The 25432-nt window shown below is 35.3% G+C and overlaps 2 protein-coding genes across 5 annotated transcripts; one reads left to right on the top strand and one right to left on the bottom strand.

Moving 5' to 3' along the window:
* The first annotated feature begins 3187 nt into the window (after positions 1–3187).
* LOC113322811 (palmitoyl-protein thioesterase 1-like) lies at positions 3188–8773 on the top strand. Of its 2 annotated transcripts, none has more exons than XM_026570963.1 (12): positions 3188–3580; positions 4220–4304; positions 5001–5052; positions 5147–5173; positions 5248–5301; positions 5582–5632; positions 6182–6244; positions 6926–6991; positions 7140–7178; positions 7379–7501; positions 7589–7681; positions 8168–8773. In XM_026570963.1, the coding sequence occupies exons 1-12, from the start codon at positions 3481–3483 to the stop codon at positions 8420–8422; spliced, it is 1008 nt and encodes a 335-aa protein (XP_026426748.1). In that variant the 5' UTR covers positions 3188–3480; the 3' UTR covers positions 8423–8773. The 2 variants fall into 2 exon arrangements, with proteins under 2 accessions (XP_026426748.1, XP_026426749.1); XM_026570964.1 differs by having other exon boundaries at positions 3189–3580; positions 5147–5167.
* Positions 8774–10364: 1591 nt separating this feature from the next.
* LOC113323063 (pantothenate kinase 2-like) lies at positions 10365–17353 on the bottom strand. Of its 3 annotated transcripts, none has more exons than XM_026571307.1 (13): positions 17086–17353; positions 15809–16038; positions 15547–15648; positions 13571–14420; positions 13282–13482; positions 13138–13184; positions 12867–12983; positions 12310–12429; positions 12111–12205; positions 11893–12001; positions 11653–11784; positions 11113–11225; positions 10365–11023 (listed from the first exon to the last, which is right to left on the bottom strand). In XM_026571307.1, exons 4-13 carry the CDS (start codon positions 13671–13673, stop codon positions 10891–10893), a joined length of 1170 nt encoding a protein of 389 aa, XP_026427092.1. In that variant the 5' UTR covers positions 13674–14420; positions 15547–15648; positions 15809–16038; positions 17086–17353; the 3' UTR covers positions 10365–10890. The 3 variants fall into 3 exon arrangements, with proteins under 3 accessions (XP_026427092.1, XP_026427094.1, XP_026427093.1); XM_026571309.1 differs by having other exon boundaries at positions 13571–13678; XM_026571308.1 differs by having other exon boundaries at positions 13571–15635.
* Positions 17354–25432: the final 8079 nt, after the last annotated feature.

The following is a 25432-nucleotide window of genomic DNA, read 5'->3' as shown; positions in this document are numbered from 1 at the left end:
ACATATATTTTACCAACAACAATTTTTTTTATCAATTAAGATACAACAAATGGTATGAACTACTTTAAAAATCTGTGGAAATCATCTTTCACAAATGATATGAACCACTTTTATTATGTAGCAATCATCTATGTGATATGAATCGCCTAAGATAGGTGGAAAACATCTCTCTAACATAATCATTAGAACAAAGTCTCAGTTTCAGCATGGACGTTCAATCCAAAGGATGTTGTTAGCCAAACACTAACAGTTTTCCACCGGACTCACATGTACTGGATATTGGCTATTGAAGTTAAATTCTCAAAACCATTATCCAAGCAAATCGATACACTGTTAAATGTTATTTCCTAAATGCGAACCAAATGATTATTTTGGTATGGAGAAAACCCGTCACGAATAATTACCATACTTAGATGTTATTGGTTCACCAATCACCATCCCAAGGAATCAACAATTTATTTTACTGCATATGCATATTTATACCCACCAAAAGGGCATGTACATCTCATCTCATGTATTTATTTGTGATGGAAAAATAATTACTATAGTAAAGTAAACATAGAAATGGAAACTTACACAACTAACGTATGTGACTGTTCAAATGACCCTCTTAAACATGTATGTTTCATACTGTCCATCACTTGTTCATACAATTATGAATATATTTTTAAGCGATATACAGGTCGAATTTGTACAGTTTGTACTTACAAGTATACAACATATAACTTTATTTCCATAAAATATATTACTCGGATGTGAACAAAGTATTGAGTATACTAGGACGACATACCATGTTTGTTTTATTCCATGCATCAAGTGTTTCTTCTGTTCTTCATAATGTTTATAACCTTCACTTTGTTTTAATTGCGTCAAGTATTGCGCGTCCTATCTTTGAAACATTAGGATGAGAACAAAAATTGAACTTTTATAGCATCCGTACAATCTATTCTTAAGACTGTTGAATATCTAAGGCAAAGGATGTTATAAGCACAAGTAAAACTTGATTGAGGTGTGAACATGTCACTGTCCTTAAGAATATATTTCTCCCCTCAAGGTGCAATATGGTTTAACGGCGTTTATTCCCAAGGATTCAACGATCACAATCCGGTAAGAGTGCACACTCTAATACTGGATTCTTGTGAACAATAAGAAATCAGTTTATTGTAAACACAATGTTCGTCATACACCGCAAATATAAACATAGGACATTGCAGTATGGGAATAAGAGAATATAACTGACAATTAAAGTGAGAGATATTTCTATATCTCATAAACCCATATGAATATATATAGTTTGAACAATTTTTTTTATAGATGTGTCTCTTGGGTTGAGACCCAAGTATGCATCTGTTCACTTTCATGCACCTCTTCGCATAAGTTTAACCAATCAACACTTTTCTTTACCAAGTGAAACACCTGTTGGCATTGGTATATATATCTTTGAAACTACCTGAAGTCAGTTACTGTAACTAACATATTGCATACAATATAATTCTGCCTACTGTATTTTGAAACCCATTGATATAAATTCCAACAATATCTTTCTCTCCATTCTTCATGACCACTGTTCACATGTCATGGTGTCAAGAGGCGTAGTGCTAGACTTACTCAACAACCACGTTCAACACTACTGGTCCATTCAAACGTGTCAATACAGGTTGATATAATAATATGCTTTCACAGCTTGTTAGTTTTATCAGTCAGGTGTGACGATTCATGCAGGTCAACTTAGTTATACAGGTCAACTTAGTTATGAAGGTTACCTTCGACTTAACATCAAATTAGTATTTTCTACCAAAATCACTCGAGACATCAACAATGTCACAAATAGGGGATGTTCATCAGGGTATTGGTCTGGTCTACGACATGCGGTGTAGAACTACACGCATTATGAGAAAGTGTCGAGAAATGCGGACAATTGGCGAGTAAAGGAGTACTGTGTGTGCAACCGTCCATTCTTCCCTCCATAATAGGGACATGGTTTCATCACTTTCACACGATCCCCACCTTATCGCTCCTTTACAACTTCCACTTCCTATGAGATCAGGGTGTACAATTATGATTACAGATAAATGGGTTTTCCAATATGTTTGGAGGAACAAGGATAATCAACACAAGTATCCAGAGAACACACCGCTTATCGCTAACAAGCGAGTTCTGTCTTCTGATACACAATCATACACCATCACACCTCACATAGTCTACCACTCTGATCTTAACACTTCCTCTGTTTCCCTTCCTAAGACCAGCCTTTCTCATTCCTTGTGGCCGAAGCAACACTAGAACGGCCATTTCTTGGTTTAGGATAAAATTACACTGATTGATTATTGATCTCTCGAATCTAAGTACTCATGTTGAGTACATTTGTTTAGGGTTTAGACTCGTTTCTCATCAACCTACCCCATTTTATCATTTTCAGCATAATCAGTTTTTACCCTACAACATCCCCTTTATAAATCGTGTTATTTTGACACCAAAAATACAGCCCAACTAGAAAAAAAATAACACTCAAGCCCCTTTATTATCGCCCATTGTCGTTCAAGAAAGAAGATATCATTTAAAAAGGTTTTACCTATTTCCCATCCCCACTTTCCCTAAATCCCATCCCAAGCATATAAAAAAAATTTGGTTTAAGGTTAAGTCTTATGGGCTAGATTTGGCTTCTAGATTAGACAAAAGAAGTTACAATTTCTTCTCAAAGCGTTGTCTATTCTTCAATGCTACTTGTCTTTCCAGATATATCTCGCATGTGAACTAGTAGAGAGATAGTTGCGATGTTTCATTCAGCGCAACCAAAATTCTACTTTTCGCGGAATGGTTCAGCGAAATTGATTTAATTTTTGATCCGACGGCTGAGATGGTAGCGTTGTTCCATTCAGCGCGGCCACGAAAAATGGTTCAACACATTAGAATTGCCATAAAACATATGGGGTTATTCTAGCTGACGTGGCCTTCCAATCCAATCTAGATGCTGGATCTGAAGGTCATAAGACTAAGCCTAACTCTTTCCGGGTTGGGCAGACAAAACTCTTTGAATAAGGCCTGGACTCATTGCAGCCGGGCCCATTAGAGGAACCATGACTTCCGTTTGCTACCACTGGATCTCATTTGACCCGATTACTCCCCGCATTTTTACTTTTCCTTCCCATTTTTTTTTCCCCTGAGGAATCATTTATGAATCCCAACATTCCCAACTACCAACTGGTCTTATCTCACTCTAACTCACCTCAACAAGTGCGCCTGTTTGACATTACCAACAAGCAACAGCTAATCCATTCGGTATCTCAGCTTTGCGTGTTTTATCTGGAAATTCATATGGTTGAATGAAGTGGAGTCATGGACTATAAAAAACAATACCACTACATAAAATAAAAATCCAGCACCACCAAAAGTTCTTGGAGATAAAAAAAAATCCAAAAAAATAAAACCCCCTTGATTCTCGCAAACATTCAGGAGCTTTGTTCCAGAACAGAATCCACGATGATGATTGGCCGGCAGTTATCTATCATCGTCTTAGCATTTGTCTTCTTCATCTCCTTAATTCCTTCTTCATCTTCTATTCCTTTCATTGTATTGCACGGTAAGAACAGCAACTATCTCATTCTTCAATTGTTCCGTGTTTGTCAATTTGTTTTTGTTTGTTTTTAGATTAGATTTTGTTGATTCAATCCTTTTAAGTTTGTTTTATGTTTTGAATTCCTGGATTTAGAATGCATCAAACTGATTCTGTGTTACAACTGACATGCCATAAACAATCACTGAACCATGGAAGTTGTGGTTGAAAGTTGAAACTAGAGTAGATAAAGAGTGGAAAGTCAATGCTCATGAACCTGTCTATTTTCTGTACAAAGAATTCTGTTCTATTACAAAGCTTAAAATAAGAAACCAGTGCATCCTTAACAAGTTACACTTGTTATTTTTTCGTGATGCAGCTTTATTCTTATGATTTATCCTTAGGTTTTCATAATTTGCTTTTGTTTTTGGTGCAGTTCTATTATTCTTGAATCAGATTCATCAAGTTTCCAATGAAAGAATTGATTATGTTTTTTTTTACCTGCTATTATTGTTTAGAGGTCTTTGTTATTGGTTTCGAAATATTTCTGCCAACGTCAAATGCCTTTGATAGATTAGATTCTAAAATCTGTGCTCGCATTCTACTTGCAGTAAAATTTTAGTCAACTTATGTAGTCTGAGTTCTGATGGTGTATTTTTATCACAGGCATTGCAGACAAATGCTCCAGTAAGGGTGTTTCACAGTTCACCCAGCTTTTGAACAACTGGTCTGGCTCTAAAGGGCATTGCATGTATAGTTTCCTAACTTAAAGTTTTCTGTTATATTACGTGCTTAAATTCTTTCATGATTTCAACAACTATTGCCTATTGATCATTCCTGGAGCCTAATCCCACCTTGCAAAAACTAGATTGGTAAGAAAATTTCCATGAATAAATCATGTTAGAAAGCATTGCTCAATCTATTATCTACACAATTTAGAATATTTACAAGTGAAAATTATGAGAAAATAAAAAATAAAAATTGTGCAATTTTGTGGCAAGTAATTTCACAAAAGTAAAACAAAAAAGGGAACTAAACTTACAGAGGAAGAGGAGAGTTAACTTTTATCAGCGTAGTGATCATGACAACAAGAAACCGCTCAAATAAATTTCTTATGTTCATACCGTAGCAAATTGTGGAGAACTGGAAAGTCACATTCCATTGTCAGTATCTGAAACATTGAAGAAGATAAAGAGTGAGATAAAAAAAATAATTATATTTTGAGACCGTGGCTTCTTACCAGATTGTTAATACATAACATGTAACCAGCTACTCGTAAACTGCATATACGGAAGTACCTAAACAATAAACAAAAACACACTGAAGTATTCCGGTGACTGGTAAGGTAGCGTCTTATAAGACGAAGTGGGTGTATGTCCAAATTATTTTTCTTGGTTTCCTTACTGGATGTGTAATTCATCTTCCATTTTCCCTTTGCCTACCATAGAGAAGTTGGAAATGGAGCATGGGATTCCTGGTTTATGACACTTCAGGAACAGGTGGGACCCTGCATATATTCATTTAAGGTTCAAGAGTAGTGTGTTACTGTTGATCTAAACTAGCTATAACTTTTACATCTTATTTTGTGTGCAGACAGAAACCGTTTGCAAAAAGGTGCAGGTGCTGCTTTGATGGTTAAGGCATTTCATGTGTAACTCATTCTTTCTTCGGAAATAATATTTTTGGACATGCAGGTGAAGAGTATGAAAGAGCTCAAGGATGGTTACAACATTGTTGGGCTTTCACAGGTAATTAATCAATCAGGTGATTAGGGAATAGTTTAGGAGCTTAATATCTGTGAAATTAATTGCCAAATAAGGGACAAAAACAACTGGTATTGTTCATCTTCACCCTGTTGTTTAGGCATTACTCTCAACTAATTGGAATTAGATAGTTGCTATTCTCGGTATTTGAGCTGTTAGCAAATTCAATTAAATTCTTTCCTACTACATTTTATACATTCAAATTTCTGTAGTATGAGATATTGGCATACGTCGAGACAAATTTAATATATTTGGTTTGTTTCAGGGGAACTTGATAGGAAGAGGTGTTCTTGAATCTTGTGATGGAGGTCCTCCTGTAAGACTTCTAAATTAGTTTCCTCGTATATGGGTCTTAAACTCTTCTCTGCTTAATATTTGTTTCATTTGCCACTTTCAAATTTTGTTGTAGATGTGAGTCCACACCTAGGTATGGGAAGTCTGTACATCTATAAATTTAATTGACTTGTATTTGTTAGTGAGAAATTATGGTTTGAAAATTGATAACAGTTGCCATTGTTTATAATAAATTAGAAAAAAAAAAGTTGAGTAATTACAGCTATATGATAGCAATATCTATAAACCAAGAGTCGGGAAGATCCAATTCAAAACCATTGGATGAATCATTTTCATGCATTCAGTTGCAAAGATAGGATAATTTATATATGTAAGTGGACGCTATGAATTATTTGTCCGGCTCCTTCCTGTTTCTTGCCAATGAGGATTGGGTGACTGGGAGCTTTCTTGGCTACTAGTTGCATCCAAATCAAATAACGCATGTTTTACTCATTTTACTGGCTTTGAATTGTTTCCTTGCACGGTGCTGCTTTCAGATAAACTCATCATATTCTTATATATGTGTGTACAGATTAAGAATTTCATCTCCCTAGCAGGGCCTCATGCCGGTACTGCTTCTGTGCCACTGTGTGGAGTAAGTTCTCATTCACCTTTCGATCATTAACGAAGTAGACTAACCAACAAACGGGTTCTCTTACTTAAAAGTAAAGGGAGACTGAAAAGTTGTGAATGAGAAGTTGTCAATATGAAATAGTTGAAGTTCACAAAGTTTCCATCACAAACTATGTATATGAGAAAATCTAAAGTGCCGATCACATAAACTGATTTTGTAAGCAAAACTCTGGGTAGAGGGATTCGTCAACTCATCACATAAAACATGAGGGAGCTTACTCATACAGAACCAGTTGGTTCCTGGAAAATATGGGTCAGAAGTCAGGGTTTCTAATCTCATTTTTGACTCAGAGTCTTGAGAGGTTGAGAAAACTGAGACATTCCAATATTTAAACAACAAAGTGGTGAACGCAGTATTAAGGACAGTTTTGTGAACGGCACCTAGCATGGGCCAAAAAGACCCACCGCCTGGTTAGCGGACTAGGAAGCTTCAAGATATTTAAAGGGATAGTCTTTTCAAATTAAGATCAAAACAGTTAATGACAGCCATGAATCAAATAGCATGGTGATTCGACTGAGTACTTTGGCATGACAGATTTCCTGGCAAAATAACTAAATATATTTGTCTTACTACCCGTGTTAAAACATTGATAGGAAATGTTAAATGTTACGATTCTGAATATGTTTTTGTTTACTTTTGCAGTCTGGCATCATGTGCATTATAGCAGACAACTTAATCAAGCTTGAGATTTACTCTGATTATGTGCAGGTAAAGTCATTTGTTGTCACATATCCTTTATGTCTATCTCATAAAATCTATTAACTTCGTTCCTAGTACAATTAAAGATCCTACTTCATGATCATTACACTATCTCCATGTGCACACCACTAACTTTAGTTTGATCTAATCTGTGCAGACCAAATTGGCACCCAGTGGATATCTTAAAATTCCCACTGTAAGCACTATATTATGCAAATATAAAATATAAGTAATATCTCCCTGTGCAATATTACAGTCACTTCATTTTATACCTCTTATGGTGTAGTTTTAATTCGTGTTTGCATTTCTTCCCTTCAGAAAATTTGCAATAATAGAAATAATTTTTTGAACTTTTTCAAGAACTGACCAAATGAAAAACCAATTATCCATCTCCAGGATATACCTGCGTATTTAAAAGGATGCAGATTTCTACCGAAACTTAACAATGAACTCCCTAACCAGAGAAACTCAACTTATAAGGAACGATTCACCAGCTTGCAGAATTTGGTGCTTATCATGGTAAGTCTTACAGACTCCCAGGTGTTCTGCAAATCTCCAGTATTCACCTTTCTTTAAATAATCAGATTTTTGGCTGCTTGAAATCAGTTTCAGAATGATACAGTTTTGATACCAAAGGAGACCTCCTGGTTTGGATATTATCCTAGTGGAGCTTTTGATCCAATTTTGCCTCCTCAAGAAGTAAGCCTTCTAATCTTTTCTTCATAACTGAAATAATCATCTCAATACATGTTAGTCAAATGTCAATGGATATATGCAGAATGTAATGGAACTCTTCAGTCCTGAACTACTGAGACTTTGTCCGTCTATCTATGACTGTACTTTGTCCATCTTAGTATAGGTTTCAGAATCTGTTTCTTGCATCATAGTTACTTGTACTGCACTATGGAATCCATCATTTAACTCGTCCAATAATCACATTGTTCCAGAACTTTTAGTCAACCACCTTATTGATATGGTTAAAATCTTTAAAACAACGGTTTAAATGGTAAATGAGATCATATTCACACTAATATCAGCTCTTGCATTATCTCCGTCTGATGCCGTAAATTGGTCTAACCTGATCACCACTATTTACCTTAAAACTTGAAGCATAATCTAACAAGAGTCTCTTAGTCATGTTTCCATACTTACACAGTACTAAGTTACATGTAATTGTCCATGCAGACGAAACTCTACATTGAAGACTGGATTGGTTTGAGAATCTTGGATGAAGCTGGGAAGGTTAGATACCTTGGTCTACCCGGTAAGCATCTTGGAATATCACAACGTGATATGAAGAAATATGTTGTGCCCTACTTGGAGGACAAGGCTTTAACAAACACGAAATTAGTAGAATCATATAAATGGGCCTCCTCAATCTGGACAGCAGTTGGAGAATTGATTGGTCTCTCAGAAGATAGACCACTGCTTCATAAATGATACAGAATGAAATATTTGTTAGATTATGCTACAGTTGCTACACCAACAAAAAAATACATATGGCAACAACCTTGAACCAGATGATTACACCAAAAAGAATACAGAATAAGAAAGAAATTGTGCAGCATTTGGACAGCAAGTTGCACACACAAGAAGAAAAATAGAGCAAATGATGTTTGCAATTATAGGCACTGTCAGATTTCGTCGACAGTATTTAATTTCGTGTACAGTCATTAATTTCTTCGACGGTAATTAAAATGATGTGTTCCTTTCGGAGCTTCCTGGGCCTGGCACTTCGTTTCTTCAAAAAAAAATCCAGCTAGAAAAAGAAAAGAACGCTGATTTTGGGCAGACTCAAATCTTACCAGGCATACTGCATAAAGATAAAAAAAAGGTTGTGAAATAACAAAATAAGATTACCCCTTAACCCAAAATTTTTAATGACAAATCTGTCCTTTACGTATTAGTGTTAGTAATATTGATTAGTGATTAAATATTTTGTTTAGTGATTAAGATAATTTTCAGAATTATAAAGGTTGTTTAGATGATATTTTGGATCATGGTTCGGCGAAAAAAGTTGAGGTTCGGCTCACATCTATGAGCCGAACAACATCCTGAATAGCCCGGAAAAAAAAAATTACTGGTTCGGCTTATATTTCGAAAATCGTATGAGCCGAACATCAATTTGTTATTTTTTGGGTTAAAATATTGTTATTGGTTCGGCACATATTAAGAATATCGTAATAGCCGAACCTCGTAAATGAGCTAGGTTCGGCACATATTATGATTATCGAATACGCCGAACCCCTATGCATCTCTATCTGTGACTAGGTTCGGCTTGAAATTTCATGCCGAACTGTTCATATACACTTACAGGAAGCTTTTGTGAAGAACAGTTCGGCTAAAAACACAACTCAATTTTGAGCCGAACCCAACACTGTAACCGTCATTTAATCGATGAAAAACAACAAATATGAGATTGGGTTTGTAAAACTTACTTTCTTATCCTCATTCTCGGAGTTGGAGATGCAGTTGGTTCAATTAGTAGTTGATTTTCAGTTTCTACACCTTCATCTTCAATTGGTTCTTCTTCTTCAATTGATGGATTAGAAGACAATTTGGTTTGCCTAGTCCCTTCTTTTCTTTGTACGAGTCATTATGTGGTTGAGTTTAATCGACGATCAAATTTTTACGAATCGACAATTAATCACGATGATGAATTTTTTTTCGGAGGAGGGGGAAGAGTTCTGCTAGAAGAGGAGGAAGAAAAGATGTTAAGGGAAACTGATTTTGATTTTTTAAAAAACTGATTTTAGATTTTTGTATTAAGGATATATAGGTAATTGAACTATCCATAGGGCATCCCTTATAAGGTCATCCAAGATGGGACTATTGTTTTGTATGCCTGGAAAGATTTAGGTATGCCCAAAATCAGGGTTCAAAGAAAATTCTGGAGGGAACTTTTCTAAAATAACATACTGTAGTAGTGAAACAATACAAACCAAGACTGACATTTGCAAATAATTAGGAATCATATACCTTTTTCTTTTTCCTTTCTTCTTTGATACGAAAGAGATGAAAAATACTCAGTAATTCACTCTTTTCATTTTTATCCCAAAAAACGATACTTCTCATTTCTATGTACTATTTCTTCAAACAAATCCTTACTAATAATTAGCTTGTTAAAATTTTCTCTGGTGAACATTTAAAAAAAAAGGTACTAGAGAGTAAAGACTAGTGATGAAGATTGGAGATTGAAAAAAAAAATGAAGATTGGAGATTATTTTAATGAACCAATTAAGAATCATTTCACAGGAATAGAAAGTCATTGCAAGCAAAAGCATACACACCGATATACCGTACACATTTCGAGTGTGGGTATGTAAAACATTAGGAGTTCTAGATTTGCACTTCACTTATCGAACAAGCAATAATGTCCACATCTTTTTTTTTTTTTTTTTTTTTTTGATACGAAGAAAAAGTTTATTAATTCATAGCAAGGGTGTAGTCCCTTGCCAGAAGAGTACATATATCTTCAGGGAAATTATTTGTGAGTTCTAAGTTGATGGTTGTTTCCCACACAGATCTAGAAACTGCGTCAGCCACCTGATTGTCATCTCTTCTTACATAAGAGAGTTGGCTAGAGAGCTCTGCTACATTTACACCATACTGATGGAATTCTTCTTAGATGGGGATTTAATCAACCTTCATTGTCGAAACTTAAATGGAATCTGAGAGGCCTATCAGAGGCCTGTCGTAATTGGAAGTAATGTAAACCGTAGAGTGTTGTTTTTTATGACAATCTTAAGAACAGTTATACACGCAAAAAAAGACAAAACAATCTGTGATAAATTTGCAGATTGCATGGCAGCTTTCTGTTGGCATTTACTATGCGATTGAACTGAGAAACTCTGTGGTTCCTAGTCCCTAAAATTTCAAAGTGGATCATGGCAATGAAACTGTGCTCTTTAAGGTAGTTTCCACATCTTGTCATTATCCATAATAAAAAGGTCATGCTTATTCTCATAGCTTGTGAGCGCACCTAATGCTCCTACAAATCCTTCATGCCTTAAAAACATTGCTTTTGCTGTACCTTTTGATCTGAAAAGTAAGGAGTGTGCATTGAAGATTATCTATATATACCAAAGAAACTAAAAAGTAGCTGTAGGTCACACAGACTAGCTACTTACGCGTAATGAACTGAAGATGACAGGGTCGCCAAGGCACATGCATTGTCCTTCATAAAAGATCCTCCAAAAAAGATCCTCTTGATTCCATATATACGGGCATTCAAGGAGGCAATCTATCACATTAAGATGATATATATGAGCCAATATTTTTTCAATTTTGTAACATATTTCAGTACTGACATTGAATCAACTATGCGAAACTATAGATCAATGATCACTTTGAAGACTAAGTATGATATGTGTGAACTGATTAAAAGAGAATGGAAGAAAATCAGATTAGGGACAAGAAGAATCCATAGAAACAGAGAACTCAGATAAGAAAGTATTGATCTAGAAATATCTCCACTTCATAGGTAACTTCTACTTGTTACACAATACATACAGCCAAACCTAAAACTGCAAATACAAACTAGCCAAACTCCAGTACATGTGTACATATCAAAGTACTTTGAAATTCCTAGAAACCTTGTTAAGTAATGTGAATTGCTTAAAAATGGTTGAGAAAATATTTTGATGAAATAATTGAGTAGTGCATTTTACCTGTGCAATGTTGTGCGAAATCATTTCCAACAGAGACAAAGATATATCTTCCGCGTTGCAATCTTCAAGTGTTTTATTTTCAGAGATTGCCTTTCCAAAACTTCCGATATTCATGTTAGGCGGTCCAGTCCACTGTTGCCAACCAAATAAATATAGGGCCTTAGACAATTCTACTTTTATTCTCGGTTAAATTGTGTATATATATATATATTTCATGACACCCGTAAGATATTTAATTACCTTATTAGTATGTTTCTCAACATATTCCCGATCACCAAAGGTGTCTTCGACAAATAAATCTATTCTTTTAGTGTTTCCGCATTTACTCAACTCTATGATCTCATTAAAGCTGGAAGGAAAAAACAATGCCCAGATTCAAGTCCAAGACTTAACTTTTCAAACGAAAGCACAACATTATTGCACTAATGAGATGAGGAATTATTTAGTTAAGAGGCAACCTCTTGCATTTCGTCAACCACCTCCCAAGCCCCCAACAAGTAATGCCACCAATACGAGTTCCATCAACTAATTCAGAATTGCCATCTCCTGCAACCTAACCCAGTCGTAATAGGGAGGGGTACGTATTAGATATACATAATAATGTCATTTGGATAAAATAAATCGTAATGGTATAGCAAAATAGTTGGTAAAACACACCTTGTGTATGCTAACACCAGAACCAATATTCACAAAAATGTAAGGGAACAAATCATTCTTATTGATATCAACACTTTCCTTTTTGCCCTCTATGAAGGTAAACGCTTCGTTTTGGATTACCTGTTTCACCAAGTCAGTTTGTAGTCAGAAGCATATCCAGAATAAAACAATTGGAATTTCTTTTAGTTATGGAAATGAATACTCAGCAAGACCAATATTTATGAAATTCGACGCAAACCTTGTAGGAAATTAATATTATGAATGTTTTTTTAATTCTGACGTTAACAGCTGCAGAAATATATTAAGGTTTACTCGTCCATACACTTACTGGAGCCATATCTGCATACTACTTGCTATTGGGAAATTTGAGATCGAGAAAATAGGATTGTGTTAGTATTAAAGCAGGGAAAACAAAGTGTACCGAAGATGAGTCAACCAAAATGCTCATGTTAGATGAAAACAGTAAACAAAACAGAAATAAGCAGAATCAAATTAAGCTCATTCCGTGAAAGTACTAAGCATTGACAAAAGAGCTAGTAGAAATCTGTGGCTTCCACCTTAAGCAAGAAATTCGCTCCAATTGCTAAACAATCCATCTCATCTTCTTTTTCGACTGTAACACCAATCTTTTCCATAAACAAATCCGCAAACTTGTGTGCTCCAGCCCCAGTGACCTACTTAGGAACAAAAACATATTTCTTTTGAAAGTTTGATGCCCAACAAAATGCAGAAAATCGACAATTGTTTGATTATACTTGAAATACAAATCTGTTGTAGCTCAAAATATTACCGTATGCTTATTATCACATAAAGACATAGCATATGTACCTTAATTTTTGCAGCAATTCCTTTTTGTTTGCTTTCCATATCAGTTCCTGTTAACACAGAAAACTCTCTCATAATATTAATACATGGTTTAGAATATTTCTTTGTGTTTAATGGAATTAATAAGTTTGAATAAATGTTGCTGACCAACTCGGCAATGAAGCTGCTTGAATTTGATAAAATCCAAACACTGATTGATATCCCTTGTCTCAAACTTTACGAAATGAAGCCATCCGCCATGAACAGGGTGACTTCTATGCTCCAAAGCCTTCATCATGTCAGTATTGTCGTGATCTTCTGCCGGTGATTGCTCATATCTCGAGAAATACACTAGCTTGATTAGTGATCCTGACAAGCACATCAAAATATCAATATTTCATTTACACCTAAAAGAAAGTATAATTTGCTATACACGAGTAAACCTGATAGAGCTTACCTCCGATGTCAAGAGCCAAATATGGCACCTCCTCTTGAATTCCTGTTTTTTCAGATGTTGTGTTGTTTTCTTCAGGAACATGGTGTTTTGGTATTTCAGCCATTGTCTCTGTTTTTTTAGATTGAGTCTCAATTTTTTGGAGCTTTCAACAGGTCAAGAAACTAGAAACTTAATAGTGAAACACGAAATTTGTTATATCCCGATTACAAAAAAGGGAAGCGGTTACAGATAGGGTGATTGCAGCCAGCGTGGCACGAAAGTGCCATCGTATTTAGCCTAATATGCAAGTCATTTTCCATTAGTATTAATTTGGCTAGCTGGCATAACAATAAAAGTAGTATTATTGAGTCGTTGACATTGTAAGAGAGAGTAAATTTAATACTTGTTTAACTTGAATTAAATCCAGCTATTATTCAAAAAAAAAAAAGAGAGAGTGGATCATACAAAAAGAAGCTTATGACTTTGTACAGGACTACAGGGGTTAATGTAACGTGAGAAAGAATCTCACCGCAAGAATCTCACTGCAACTTGTTGGTTACAGAACATATCACAACTCAATGAGAATGAGATTCTAAGTTCTTACATGTAAATATCAGAAATGAACTCATGCAGATTTGTTCTTTCTTATTATTGGGCTTTTTACTTATATGTCCCGTTTTTGAAAGTTGTTTACAAATAAGTCCCATTTTGTGGAAATTTACAAATATCTCCTGTTACAAAGAATTCCGTCCAGTTACAAGTTAACTGGTGTTTCAGGGTCACCTGAGATGACCTGTATTACCCTTCAGTTAAATTATTAACTCAAGTCAGTTCTACTAACCACAGTAATTAGGTTCCACGTGGCGCACATCTGATACAATAACAGTAAGAGCCTTAAAATCATAAAAACAGAGTAAGGCAAAAGAAAAATTGAAAGGAGATATAAATCGAAATCAACATAATTTCAATTCAATTCATTAGAAACACAGTTCAATACAATCCAAATCCATTCAATAACTTTGAATCAAAGGTCCAGAAACCAAGATTTCTTGTCTTAAATATCTGGGAACTAATACCCAGACCTATACAGAAACTGACCATGAAACTAAATAGAAAGCAACTGCAAGAAGTCTAATATGTCTAGCTTCAAATTATACCTTCAGTTCATGCCAAAATATAGCCTCAAACTAATACCCAAACCCATAAGTCTTCACCGCCTCAATCCATACACACAGCAGAATATACTTTAAATTCAGTTTATAACCACTAGAAAAATAAAGGTAATCTTTACTTAATCAACTGAACTCACTATTCAAGATGCTCATGATTAACATATAGGCAGTCTAATTACTAAATGCGGATTTTACTTTTATTGTCTGAAACCATCTAACCATGACAAACGTTTAAGAAGAAGAAAAACAGCTATTCAGTACAACAAAAAAACAGCATATAAAACACCTAAAGAAACAGACTATTGCAGTACTCATGATTATCAAGATTCTTCTTGTTAACTTGCTTTAGCTCACTCCCAATGTCTTATGCATAGTGCAGCAGGATCTATCCTATACAGCTTCTTATATCCTTCCTTACAGAAGAGCACTAGAGACCCCAGATAAGGAACAACAACAAGTTCATAAAAAATATTCCTTAATTCAAAATATTGGCTTTGAATTCATTATACTTGGCATTCACATTTTGGTTTCAACATAACATATATTCTACTTACCATTCATATGATATACTTCGTTGACAGTAATTACAAACAAACTGACAGAGTGGAAGTTCATATTTCAGTAAGTTCTTGTGACATAAAAGCGGCATAAGTGGCACTAAGTTGTGTGACAAATTGACAGCATATCACACACATTTATCACCTTCGAAAATAATATTATCTGTCACCTTCAGAACAAAGTGAAGTTGGTGACACATAAAAATAATTCACCTACAGAACTAATGCCAGAAGAGGCAAAATTACATCGAACATGAGAAAAACTTACCTTTTTCTGTAGTCTAATTCAATTGATGGAACGCCTGCATGTTGCAAAAATGAGGCATAATCAGAATCCACTCATTCGAGCCTCTGGATCTGCAAAACCAAGCTAGACAAGCATTTAATAATTAATATTGATTTGAAAAGGTATACAATGAGCTAAAATAGAGTAACCTGAGTTGCACGACACTGCTATACGAAATCAACACAAGTCCAATAGAATTGTGAATATCTAAGACATGGAATTTGGTAAACTTAGATCTGCTTACATCGACTCCATCGTTTCTAGCAACCCATGTATGACATACTTCCACCGTACTGCATCAGAAAAGCATATCTTCGAGTAATGTAAAGAAGGGCTGTGGTTCCACTAGGGGCTCAACAGCAGCATACATCCAAGCGTCTCTGGTGGTTTCCCAGAAGCACATGTCGATCTGGCTCTTCCCATCCTTTTATTACTGCAAAAAACACTATGTATTGTAGCTTCCTTTTTCTCCTCCTAGGAAAAATAAAAGAATACTGAATCAGCAAATATATGACTTATAGAAGTACACGATAAATTAACATGGTATAAGGAAAGGCAAGAAAAAGCCAAACTGAGGCACACACTAATAAATGGTACTATCTGAGAAGGGTGTGGTAATCAGTAATCACCTACACCAAAGAAATGTGATAGTCTCCCAGTCTGTAATGCATATTACAATGCTACAGATTGAGGCTCTAACTAAGAATTCTACTCCTTGGAAGTAATTGTCTTACAGACAAAAGTGATTTTGCTTGACCCTCTAAAGGCCATTACGCCTAACTGTTTTATGGTAAATTTTACACAGTACACCCTTTCTTCTACATATCACTCTCTCATTGGATTAAGCAGCAACTCTTATCAAATCAAAAGAGAAAATCGTCATCAGAAAAATCACTTTTAACTATTATCGTCGTTATGTTAAACGCATGGCCAAAAATGTGTGCGCTTCCACTAATCCTTAAATAGAATCATGTTTACCAAAAAAAACAGAAACCCTTTTCAGGCTCCTATATCATAGTTGGGCTTATCAGTTAATTTCAAACGAATATATTGGAATTTCGCCATGGAACACAAACCCCACACTTCATGTACCTCAAAATCTAGCCCATATAATTATAAGCATAGTAAAACTAGTTAAGTACAAAGTAGCAACAGCCAACATAATGTCAGATGTTTGTAATGTGTACAAAATCTACTGCTTTAGTAGTTTCTTGAGTCCTTGTAGTTCTCTTGATTAATTCATAGCAGTCGTAGGACTGGAAGTTGTTTAATAACTAAAAGAAAAGCCAGCAGAAGCTGGCCAATTCCGACAATCTACCACAGAAGGAAAGAAATAAAATTGAATATATCTCCAGACAAGCATTTCATAAACGATGGACTAACTTTCAGAATGCATATCATTTCAGAAACAGGCTATAAAGGTCATATTTGAAAAGCTATGAATTGAAAACCCTAAGTTAAAATCGAGAAAAAAAATCCTGAAATATATGAAATATGAACACACAGTTCATGAGATTATACCTTCGTGAAGTTCTATCAGTGTTATTCTTAACTATTTCTTCAGCTGCCATTATCTCCTCAATCAATTTCAGCTTCTTCTTCATCATTTTCTTCAAAACTCCTCATAAATTACTTAGGGTGTCAGGATAGAAAGAAAAAGAAACTTAACCCAAATCTCTGAAAATTTGAGGGATAAGAATAGCTATGTGAAGTGGTTCCTTGTTTTTTCCAAAATTCTCGCATGCAACCTCGATCGTACTCTCCGCTACCGCCGTCTTCTGTGATATGTGGGAATAAAGAAACTGGCTGGGGCATTTTCGTCTTCTTGGCTCCGATATACTTCCCACCTGTACAACACAATAGCTCAGCTTGGTCCCACTAGTTACCTTAGTAAAGAGCATGTCCAAAAGAAGATGCAAAACATCATACGTGAATTTTTTATTTAATTTCTCAAAATTAAAAGAAAATTAAAACATGACATGGAGGTGTAATCGGAGGTGTAGATAGCACTTTCTTGAACACCTTTATATTTAGTAATTAGTCCCTTCTAACTTGTAGGACCCTATAGTTGGAAATGAATTTATGTCAAACGGGGGTCTAAAATTCTATGTGTCACTGAAAATAAATAAATCCACCCTTTGTTTGAGATGCTCAAAGACGGTGAAACAGACATACAAATGGCAAATTTCATAACCTAATTTAATTGCGACCTCTCACTAGAGGACAAAAAAAGTCACCCCACCCTAATTTAGGTCACCCCTTATCAAAATTTTTTCTAAATAGCTAAAATACTCCTGAATAATTAATTAGTGATAATCTTACTTAATTAGAGTTTAACTTTTTTTTCAAATTTTTTTTTGTCCAGATCTGTATGAAAAATCGTCATGGTATGAAGTGTTTCAGTGACGACTCTAAACAGTCGTTATTTCCTATAAAAGAGCCGTTATCTTTTTCGAAGAGTCATCAATGGCGGAAATGTACGACTGTTTGGAGTCATCATATACATAATCAATTTCCCGACGATCCTTTGAAAGAGTCGTTATTGTTTTTATTATGTACATGACGACTCCAAATAATCGTTATTGACAATCGTTATTCTCTAAAAATAGTCGTTGTCTTCGAAGAGTCATTAATGGTAGAAATTCATTAAAGGGTCGTAATACGACCCTTAAAATCGTTATTGTCTTCGAAGGGTCGTTAATATAGAATCGTTATTTGAAAGGAAAGAAAAATAGTCAAGGGTAAAACAGTATTCTCACAATCGGATGAATATGCCCTGATAAATTTGGGATGCAAATAAAATTTCAAGGCCCCCAATTAAAATTCATGCCCCCGATTAAACGACGTTTCAGAAGTCTTTAAAAATGAGCCATGTAAAGTAGGGAAAGAGGGGATATGAGGAGGGATTTTGTTTGGTCAAATTTTAATCAATGTTCGGTCAAAGTCAAATGCAATGAATAAAAGAATTAACCTACACTTAAGGGCTTATAACCCTAACCTCTTATAAAACCCAATTACAAAGAAAAAAAATGAAAAAAGAAAAAAATAACAAAGTATTTTTCTACTGTGATTATCATTGATGAGTAATGTGTTCAAGTTCGTTTGATTAGTCTACCGCCATTATCATTTACTCACATTTGTACCAATCACACTTGGTTTATTTTGATTTTTTATGCATACCAATTAATCTTCAAGTCTTGAGACTATTGTTTGACTCCACTGTTACAAGAACTTGTAAGCGAAATAGCAGAAGACCGAACAAATAATTCTTATTTTATTGTAGCTACAAGCGTACAATGCCACCTTTTACTGATTTTTAAATCTCCAACAGGGTGCACAACAGTCTCGTTATCAAAGCCGCCAAGAATATCACTTTCAATGTATGGGATACCCTTATCTTTTTGAATGCAGATCCTAATGAAGTTACGAGACTTTTCATCATTCTTTCTATATTTGAAGCTTTGACAGGTATGATTAGTGTGGGTGCAGATGGTGTTATTGAAGCTCTTGCTAAAGAGTTAGGTTGTAGAACTGAGAAGTTACCAATTAAATACCTTGGTCTTTCTATTGGAGTAACTTCAAGAAGTTTATTTATTTGGGATTCAGTTTTGGAAAAGATGGAGAAGAAACTTGCTACTTGGAAGAGAAAGTATTTAAAATAAAGTTGTCACACTAGTTCTTATAAAACATTTTCTCTCAAGCTTACCTATTTATTACTTATCTTTGTTTAATTTGCCAGTGTGTGTGAAAAAGAAGATGGTGGCCTTAATGAAGAACTTTTTATGGGGCACTACTCAAGATAAAAGAAAAATGGTTTGGGTGGGATGGAAAAATATATGCACGTCAAAACAATGTGGGGTTTTAGGTGTGAAAATCTTGAGAGCAACTAATAAGGCTCTTCTGGTCAAATGGATTTGGAAGTACTCTAAACAAAAACAAGCTCTTTGAAGAAGGATAATTCAACAGAAGATGCAAGCTTCAGAAGATGTAATTTTACCAGCAGATGATGATGCTGCTCAAGGGAGAAGTCTTTGGAGAAATTGATGCGATTTTTAATTTGTTGTAGTAAATAGGATTCGAACTCTAAGACTTGTGAAGATTAAATTTAAAGGTTTTAATGAAAATAAAAAGCAAAAGCGAAAGTTACTGGGACTAGGATTCCACCGAATTCATAACATAAGGTTCAATTATTTAATCTCAACATTTATCGCTCAATAAATAAAATATATGGACTCTGATTTTGCCAAGGTAGATTCTCAAAATATTAGTTATAAATCGTAAGCATGGGACATAAATATCTAGGCAAGCATGACCCATCAAATAAAATGATAACTAATTAATCAAAATTATAGTTCTATTTTAATTAGTGCAAAAGTCAAATAGAGAATAAAATAAATTCACCCATGTATGAAATTCGTCTTCCTCCGTTGACCCAGTGTAGGGGTTTAGCTCCACATGGTGAAAACACTCTCAAAATAATATTTCATTGCTCAAATGGTGTTTACAAAGAAGAGAAAAAGAGAAAATCAATTAAAACAGGGAATCGCAACGTTTATAAGCGTTTCAAACCCACTGACACAAAGAATAGCGGTAAACTATCGCACTAGACAGTCTTATATCTTCAGCATAAACGACAGAGTTTAACGACTGTCTTTGTCTGTTTGTTTTTCGTGTTCTTCACTATTTTTCTGCTGCTGCTGCAGATTTCTCTGCAGCAATTTTCTCCACTCTGTAGCCTCCCCAAACACTCGATACCTCTCTCTGATACACCAACACCCTTTATATAGGCAACATCCCCGAGAAATCTCGCTCAATTACTCCAAATATTATTCCATTACTCGGCACTAAAGAATATATCCTCGGGAATATTTTCTTCCCTTTCTAGTCTTCTGACGCTGTCAGCCAGTGACTAAATGCTTCAAACATGCTGCCAACACATGAAAGAATGAGTCAACACGATGAAAACACTCGCAATCTTTTCAACACAGCCCAACAGAATCCTGAGTATTGTTCAACCTCTTTTTCACTTCAATCCCACGTTGCAACCATATTGCTTCGAATTTGATGGACTTACCAACCCTGTTTAGATGAAACATGCCCAACACAACAGATTTTATTGATTGAATCTCTCTACATAACTTCCAAATCCAAAACAACATTCTCGGGTTTTCCAAGAGAAACAACACTTCCCTGATTTATTCCAACGGAGATTCGAACCAATTTTAATCGAATCTAAAGCCATTACCAGGCTTGTTTAGCTCCATAAAATCTTCCCAAACAAATTCAGCCATTGAATCTCCTTGAATCATCTCCAAATGCAAACCCTAAATCTGTTTTTCTGATGAACCAAGTTTCCCGCTTTTTTTTTTCAGTTTCAAACGAGGAAGAAGATGGACAACCCTTAACCAAATCCGGTGTGTGAATAGCAGTGGGTGCTGAATAGTAAAGCAGGTGCCCCTTAGTAATTGAGGTGCCCCTTAACCAATAGTGAGAGTCCGAATAACAAAAGCCCTCCTGGGGTGCCTTTAACAACTTTTCGAGCTGATTTTTCCAAAAATGTCTAATGTCCAAAAACACCTACAAACAAGTTTATTAGTGATAAAATGAGTCTCAGCTAATGTATTTACGGGTGAAAATGCGTCACACTTGCATGTTCATCAAATTCCCCCACACTTGCATTTTGCTAGTCCTCGAGCAAAACAGAAAATTGACCCGCTACACAGCTGGTCATAATTTATTTTATTTTTTTAGACCCGCTACACAGCTGGTCATATAATGCAAGAGAAAAAAAGAAAAAAACCCGCTACACAGCTGGTCATAACCCTGACAATCAAAAAAAAATATTTTATATTTTTCATTTTTTTAGACCCGCTACACAGCTGGTCATAATATACCTACAAACCAACAATAGGCCCGCTCAACAGCTGATCATGATTTGTAAGGAATTTCCTGAAAAAATAAAGTAAAAAATTAGCCGCTCCCCCACACTTAAACATTACATTGTCCTCAATGTAATTGAGTCATCCAACGCAAAATTTAAGATGGGAAATTCATAAGATGCAAAAAGTAAATGAAAATATAAAAAATAAAATAAAAATACACCTACTGGAATGTACAAAAAGGATTCCCATAAACTAACAACCTGAAAATTTGGGGATCAACCCAAAATACAACATTTGCAAATGACAGCTTCACACTTATGTTATCACGATGCGGAGACACTGAAACTATCAAAAACAGAGACTTACCTCCAAACCAAGTTTTTACAACACAGGGAAGTGTGTAAAGAACATAATATGGGGATATTATTGGGACTGGGAAAATTTCAATTGGCTCATGCACGATATCAGAAATAGGCAAATCCTCTGGGTATTTAGATGCAAAGTATTCCAACAACACTTTAGAAGCACGCAATTCTAACCCTAAATTAGGCAACTTTTGAAAGTCTAGGGGTATAGAAACAACCTCTAAGTTGGGTGAATTATCTTGTGGGATGGATTCATCTATGAAATTAGGCAAATCATCCACACAATCATCCACAGGGTCATCTATATGTTCTGTTTGGAACAGAGAGTCACTGCAAGATTCATCATCATCCGCATATAATCTTTGACATTCAAGAACTCTCAATCTTTGTTCCAAACTAGGTGGTGTGTGTTTGTAATACTTCTCATTTATTGTTAAAGGTGATTCTTCACTTACCACATGTGGAGTAGAAACTCCATACTACGCTTATATTCATCAAGCGTCATCTCAGATGAGGTTTCCTGATAATTTGACTTTCTATGCTTATATTACGCAAGCGTCATCTTAGGTGACGTCTCCTCAAAAGAAGTCATCATCCTCAAAAAGTCCCTGAAAACAAATACAAAAAGAAACGCATAAAAAGGAAAAAAAATTAAAAAAAAAATCTAAAACGAAATAAAAATACTGTACAAAATAAAAATAAACCTAAAATTTAATTTAAAAACAAATCCGCGTCAGCGGCGCCGAAAATTGATGTGATTTTAAATTTGTTGTAGTAAATAGGATCGAACTCTAAGAATCGTGAAGATTAAATTTAAAGGTTTAATGAAAATAAAAAGCAAAAGCGAGAGTTACTGGGACTAGGATTCCACCGAATTCATAACATAAAGTTCAATTATTTAATCTCAACATTTATCGCTCAATAAATAAAATATATGGACTCTGATTTTGCCAAGGTAGATTCTCAAAATATTAGTTATAAATCGTAAGCATGGGACATCAAATATCTAGGCAAGCATGACCCGTCAAATAAAATGATAACTAATTAATCAAAACCATAGTTCTATTTTAATTAGTGCAAAATTCAAATAGAGAATAAAATAAATTCACCCATGTATGAAATTCGTCTTCCTCCGTTGACCCAGTGTAGGGGTTTAGCTCCACATGGTGAAAACACTCTCAAAATAATATTTCATTGCTCAAATGGTGTTTACAAAGAAGAGAAAAAGAGAAAATCAATTAAAACATGGAATCGCAATGTTTATAAGCGTTTCAAACCCACCGACACAAAGAATTGCGGTAAAATGTCGCACTAGACAGTCTTATATCTTAAGCATAAACGACAGAGTTTAACGATTGTCTTTGTCTGTCCGTTCTTCGTGTTCTTCACTATTTTTCTGCTGCTGCTGCTGCAGATTTCTCTGCGGCAATTTTCTCCACTCTGTAGCCTCCCCAAACACTCGATACCTCTCTCTGATACACCAACACCCTTTATATAGGCAACAGTCCCGAGAAATCTCGCTCAATTACTCCAAATATTATTCCATTACTCGGCACTAAAGAATATATCTCGGGAATATTTTCTTCCCTTTCTAGTCTCCTGACGCTGTCAGCCAGTGACTAAATGCTTCAAACATGCTGCCAACACATGAAAGAATGAGTCAACACGATGAAAACACTCGCAATCTTTTCAACACAGCCCAACAGAATCCTGAGTATTTTCAACCTCTTTTTCACTTCAATCCCACGTTGCAACCATGTTGCTTCGAATTTGATGGACTTACCAACCCTGTTTAGATGAAACAGGTCCAACACAACAGATTTTATCGATTGAATCTCTCTACATAACTTCCAAATCCAAAATAACGTTCTCGGGTTTTTCAAGAGAAACAACACTTCCCTGATTTCTTCCAACGGAGATTCGAACCAATTTTAATCGAATCTAAAGCCATTACCAGGCTTGTTTAGCTCCATAAAATCTTCCCAAACAAATTTAACCATTGAATCTCCTTGAATCATCTCCAAATGCAAAACCTAAAATCTGTTTTTCAAATGAACCAAGTTTCCCGCTTTTTTTCCAGTTTCAAACGAGGAAGAAGATGGACAACCCTTAACCAAATCCGGTGTGTGAATAGCAGTGGGTGCTGAATAGTAAAGCAGGTGCCCCCTATCAAATAAGGTGCCCCTTAGTAATTGAGGTGCCCCTTAACCAAGAGTGAGAGTCCGAATAACAAAAGCCCTCCGGGGGTGCCTTTAACAACTTTTCGAGCTGATTTTTCCAAAAATGTCTAATGTCCAAAAACACCTACAAACAAGTTTATTAGTGATAAAATGAGTCCCAGCTAATGTATTTATGGGTGAAAATGCGTCACACTTGCGTGTTCATCAGAAATGTTACAAGATTGGTCCCTGAAATTCAAGGGTCAATGAATTTTCAACTGAAAAATGGTAAGGGTATTAGATTCTGGTATGAAAAATGGTTGGTGAATGGATGTCTTAAAGATATTTTTCCAGTATTATTCAAATATTGTCATAACAAACAAGCAACTGTGGCTGATATGATTCATGAAAGCAACTGGATTGGTGTGTTCAAACATAGTTTAAATGCTAATGAACAGTTGGAGTGGGATATTTTAAGAAGAGATTTGGGAATTGTTCCTTTGCTGACTGAAGGTGATGATGAAGTTAAACTTTTCGGAGACAACTTCTCAACTAAGGTGTATTATGAATCTATGGCAGGCACTATGGAAGTTTGCTCGTTCAGTAAGCACCTACGGAAGAAAACAATTCCTTCTAAAGTTAGTTTTCTGTTGTGGGCAGTGTTCAATAATTCTTTGCCTACTCGAGATGTGCTGATACACAGAGGAGTGGAAGTTGAAAGTGCGAACTGTGTTATGTGCGGTCTGGTGGACGAAACTATAGATCATTTATTCATTCACTGTTCTAAAACTTTCGAAGTTTAGGACTATTTTATCAAGGCTTTTCATGTCTCATGGCCTGTTCCAGGTACGGTTTCGCAGCTTTTTAATGCTTGGGAATGGAATGTATTGAATGGCAGGAATAAGGAAATATGAAGATTACTGCATTTTGCTTTGTTATGGGTTGTATGGGACGAAAGAAACAGTCGAGTTTTCGGAGGAAGGCACAAGTCGGTATATGAGATTATTCTTCACATTAAGCAGATGCTCATACTATGGTGTTGTGAGCAGGACACTTTTCGTTTCATTGACAGTTCACAAGTTTTGCATAACTAAGAGACTGTAATACACATGTAATCTAGTCAGTTGATGACTACCTTGTAATGGCTTTTGGATGGCTTTTTTCTTAATATAAAATTTTCACTTTCGAAAAAAAATGTATGGGATCAAGGAATCACCGATACATTCGTGTCTAGATCCGTGTATATCCTTATTTTCACATTATGATAACTAAAAACAAAAACAAAAAAAAACCTATGTTTCTTAACTGGTGGTGTATCTACTGTGTACTTGATCGTCTTACAATTGTGCATGAATTTTTTGTTTCGCGTAACATTAGATTTTGTCATTGTATTTTTCTAGTTTTTCCTTCTAGTTTTTCATTGTGCATGATACATATTAAGGATATTATAGACATTCCATCA

Source organism: Papaver somniferum, chromosome 11, assembly GCF_003573695.1.
Source record: "Papaver somniferum cultivar HN1 chromosome 11, ASM357369v1, whole genome shotgun sequence".
Classification (NCBI taxonomy): domain Eukaryota; kingdom Viridiplantae; phylum Streptophyta; class Magnoliopsida; order Ranunculales; family Papaveraceae; genus Papaver; species Papaver somniferum.
The sequence above is the reverse complement of the archived record's forward strand: the minus strand, read 5'-3'. Positions and strand labels throughout refer to the sequence as shown.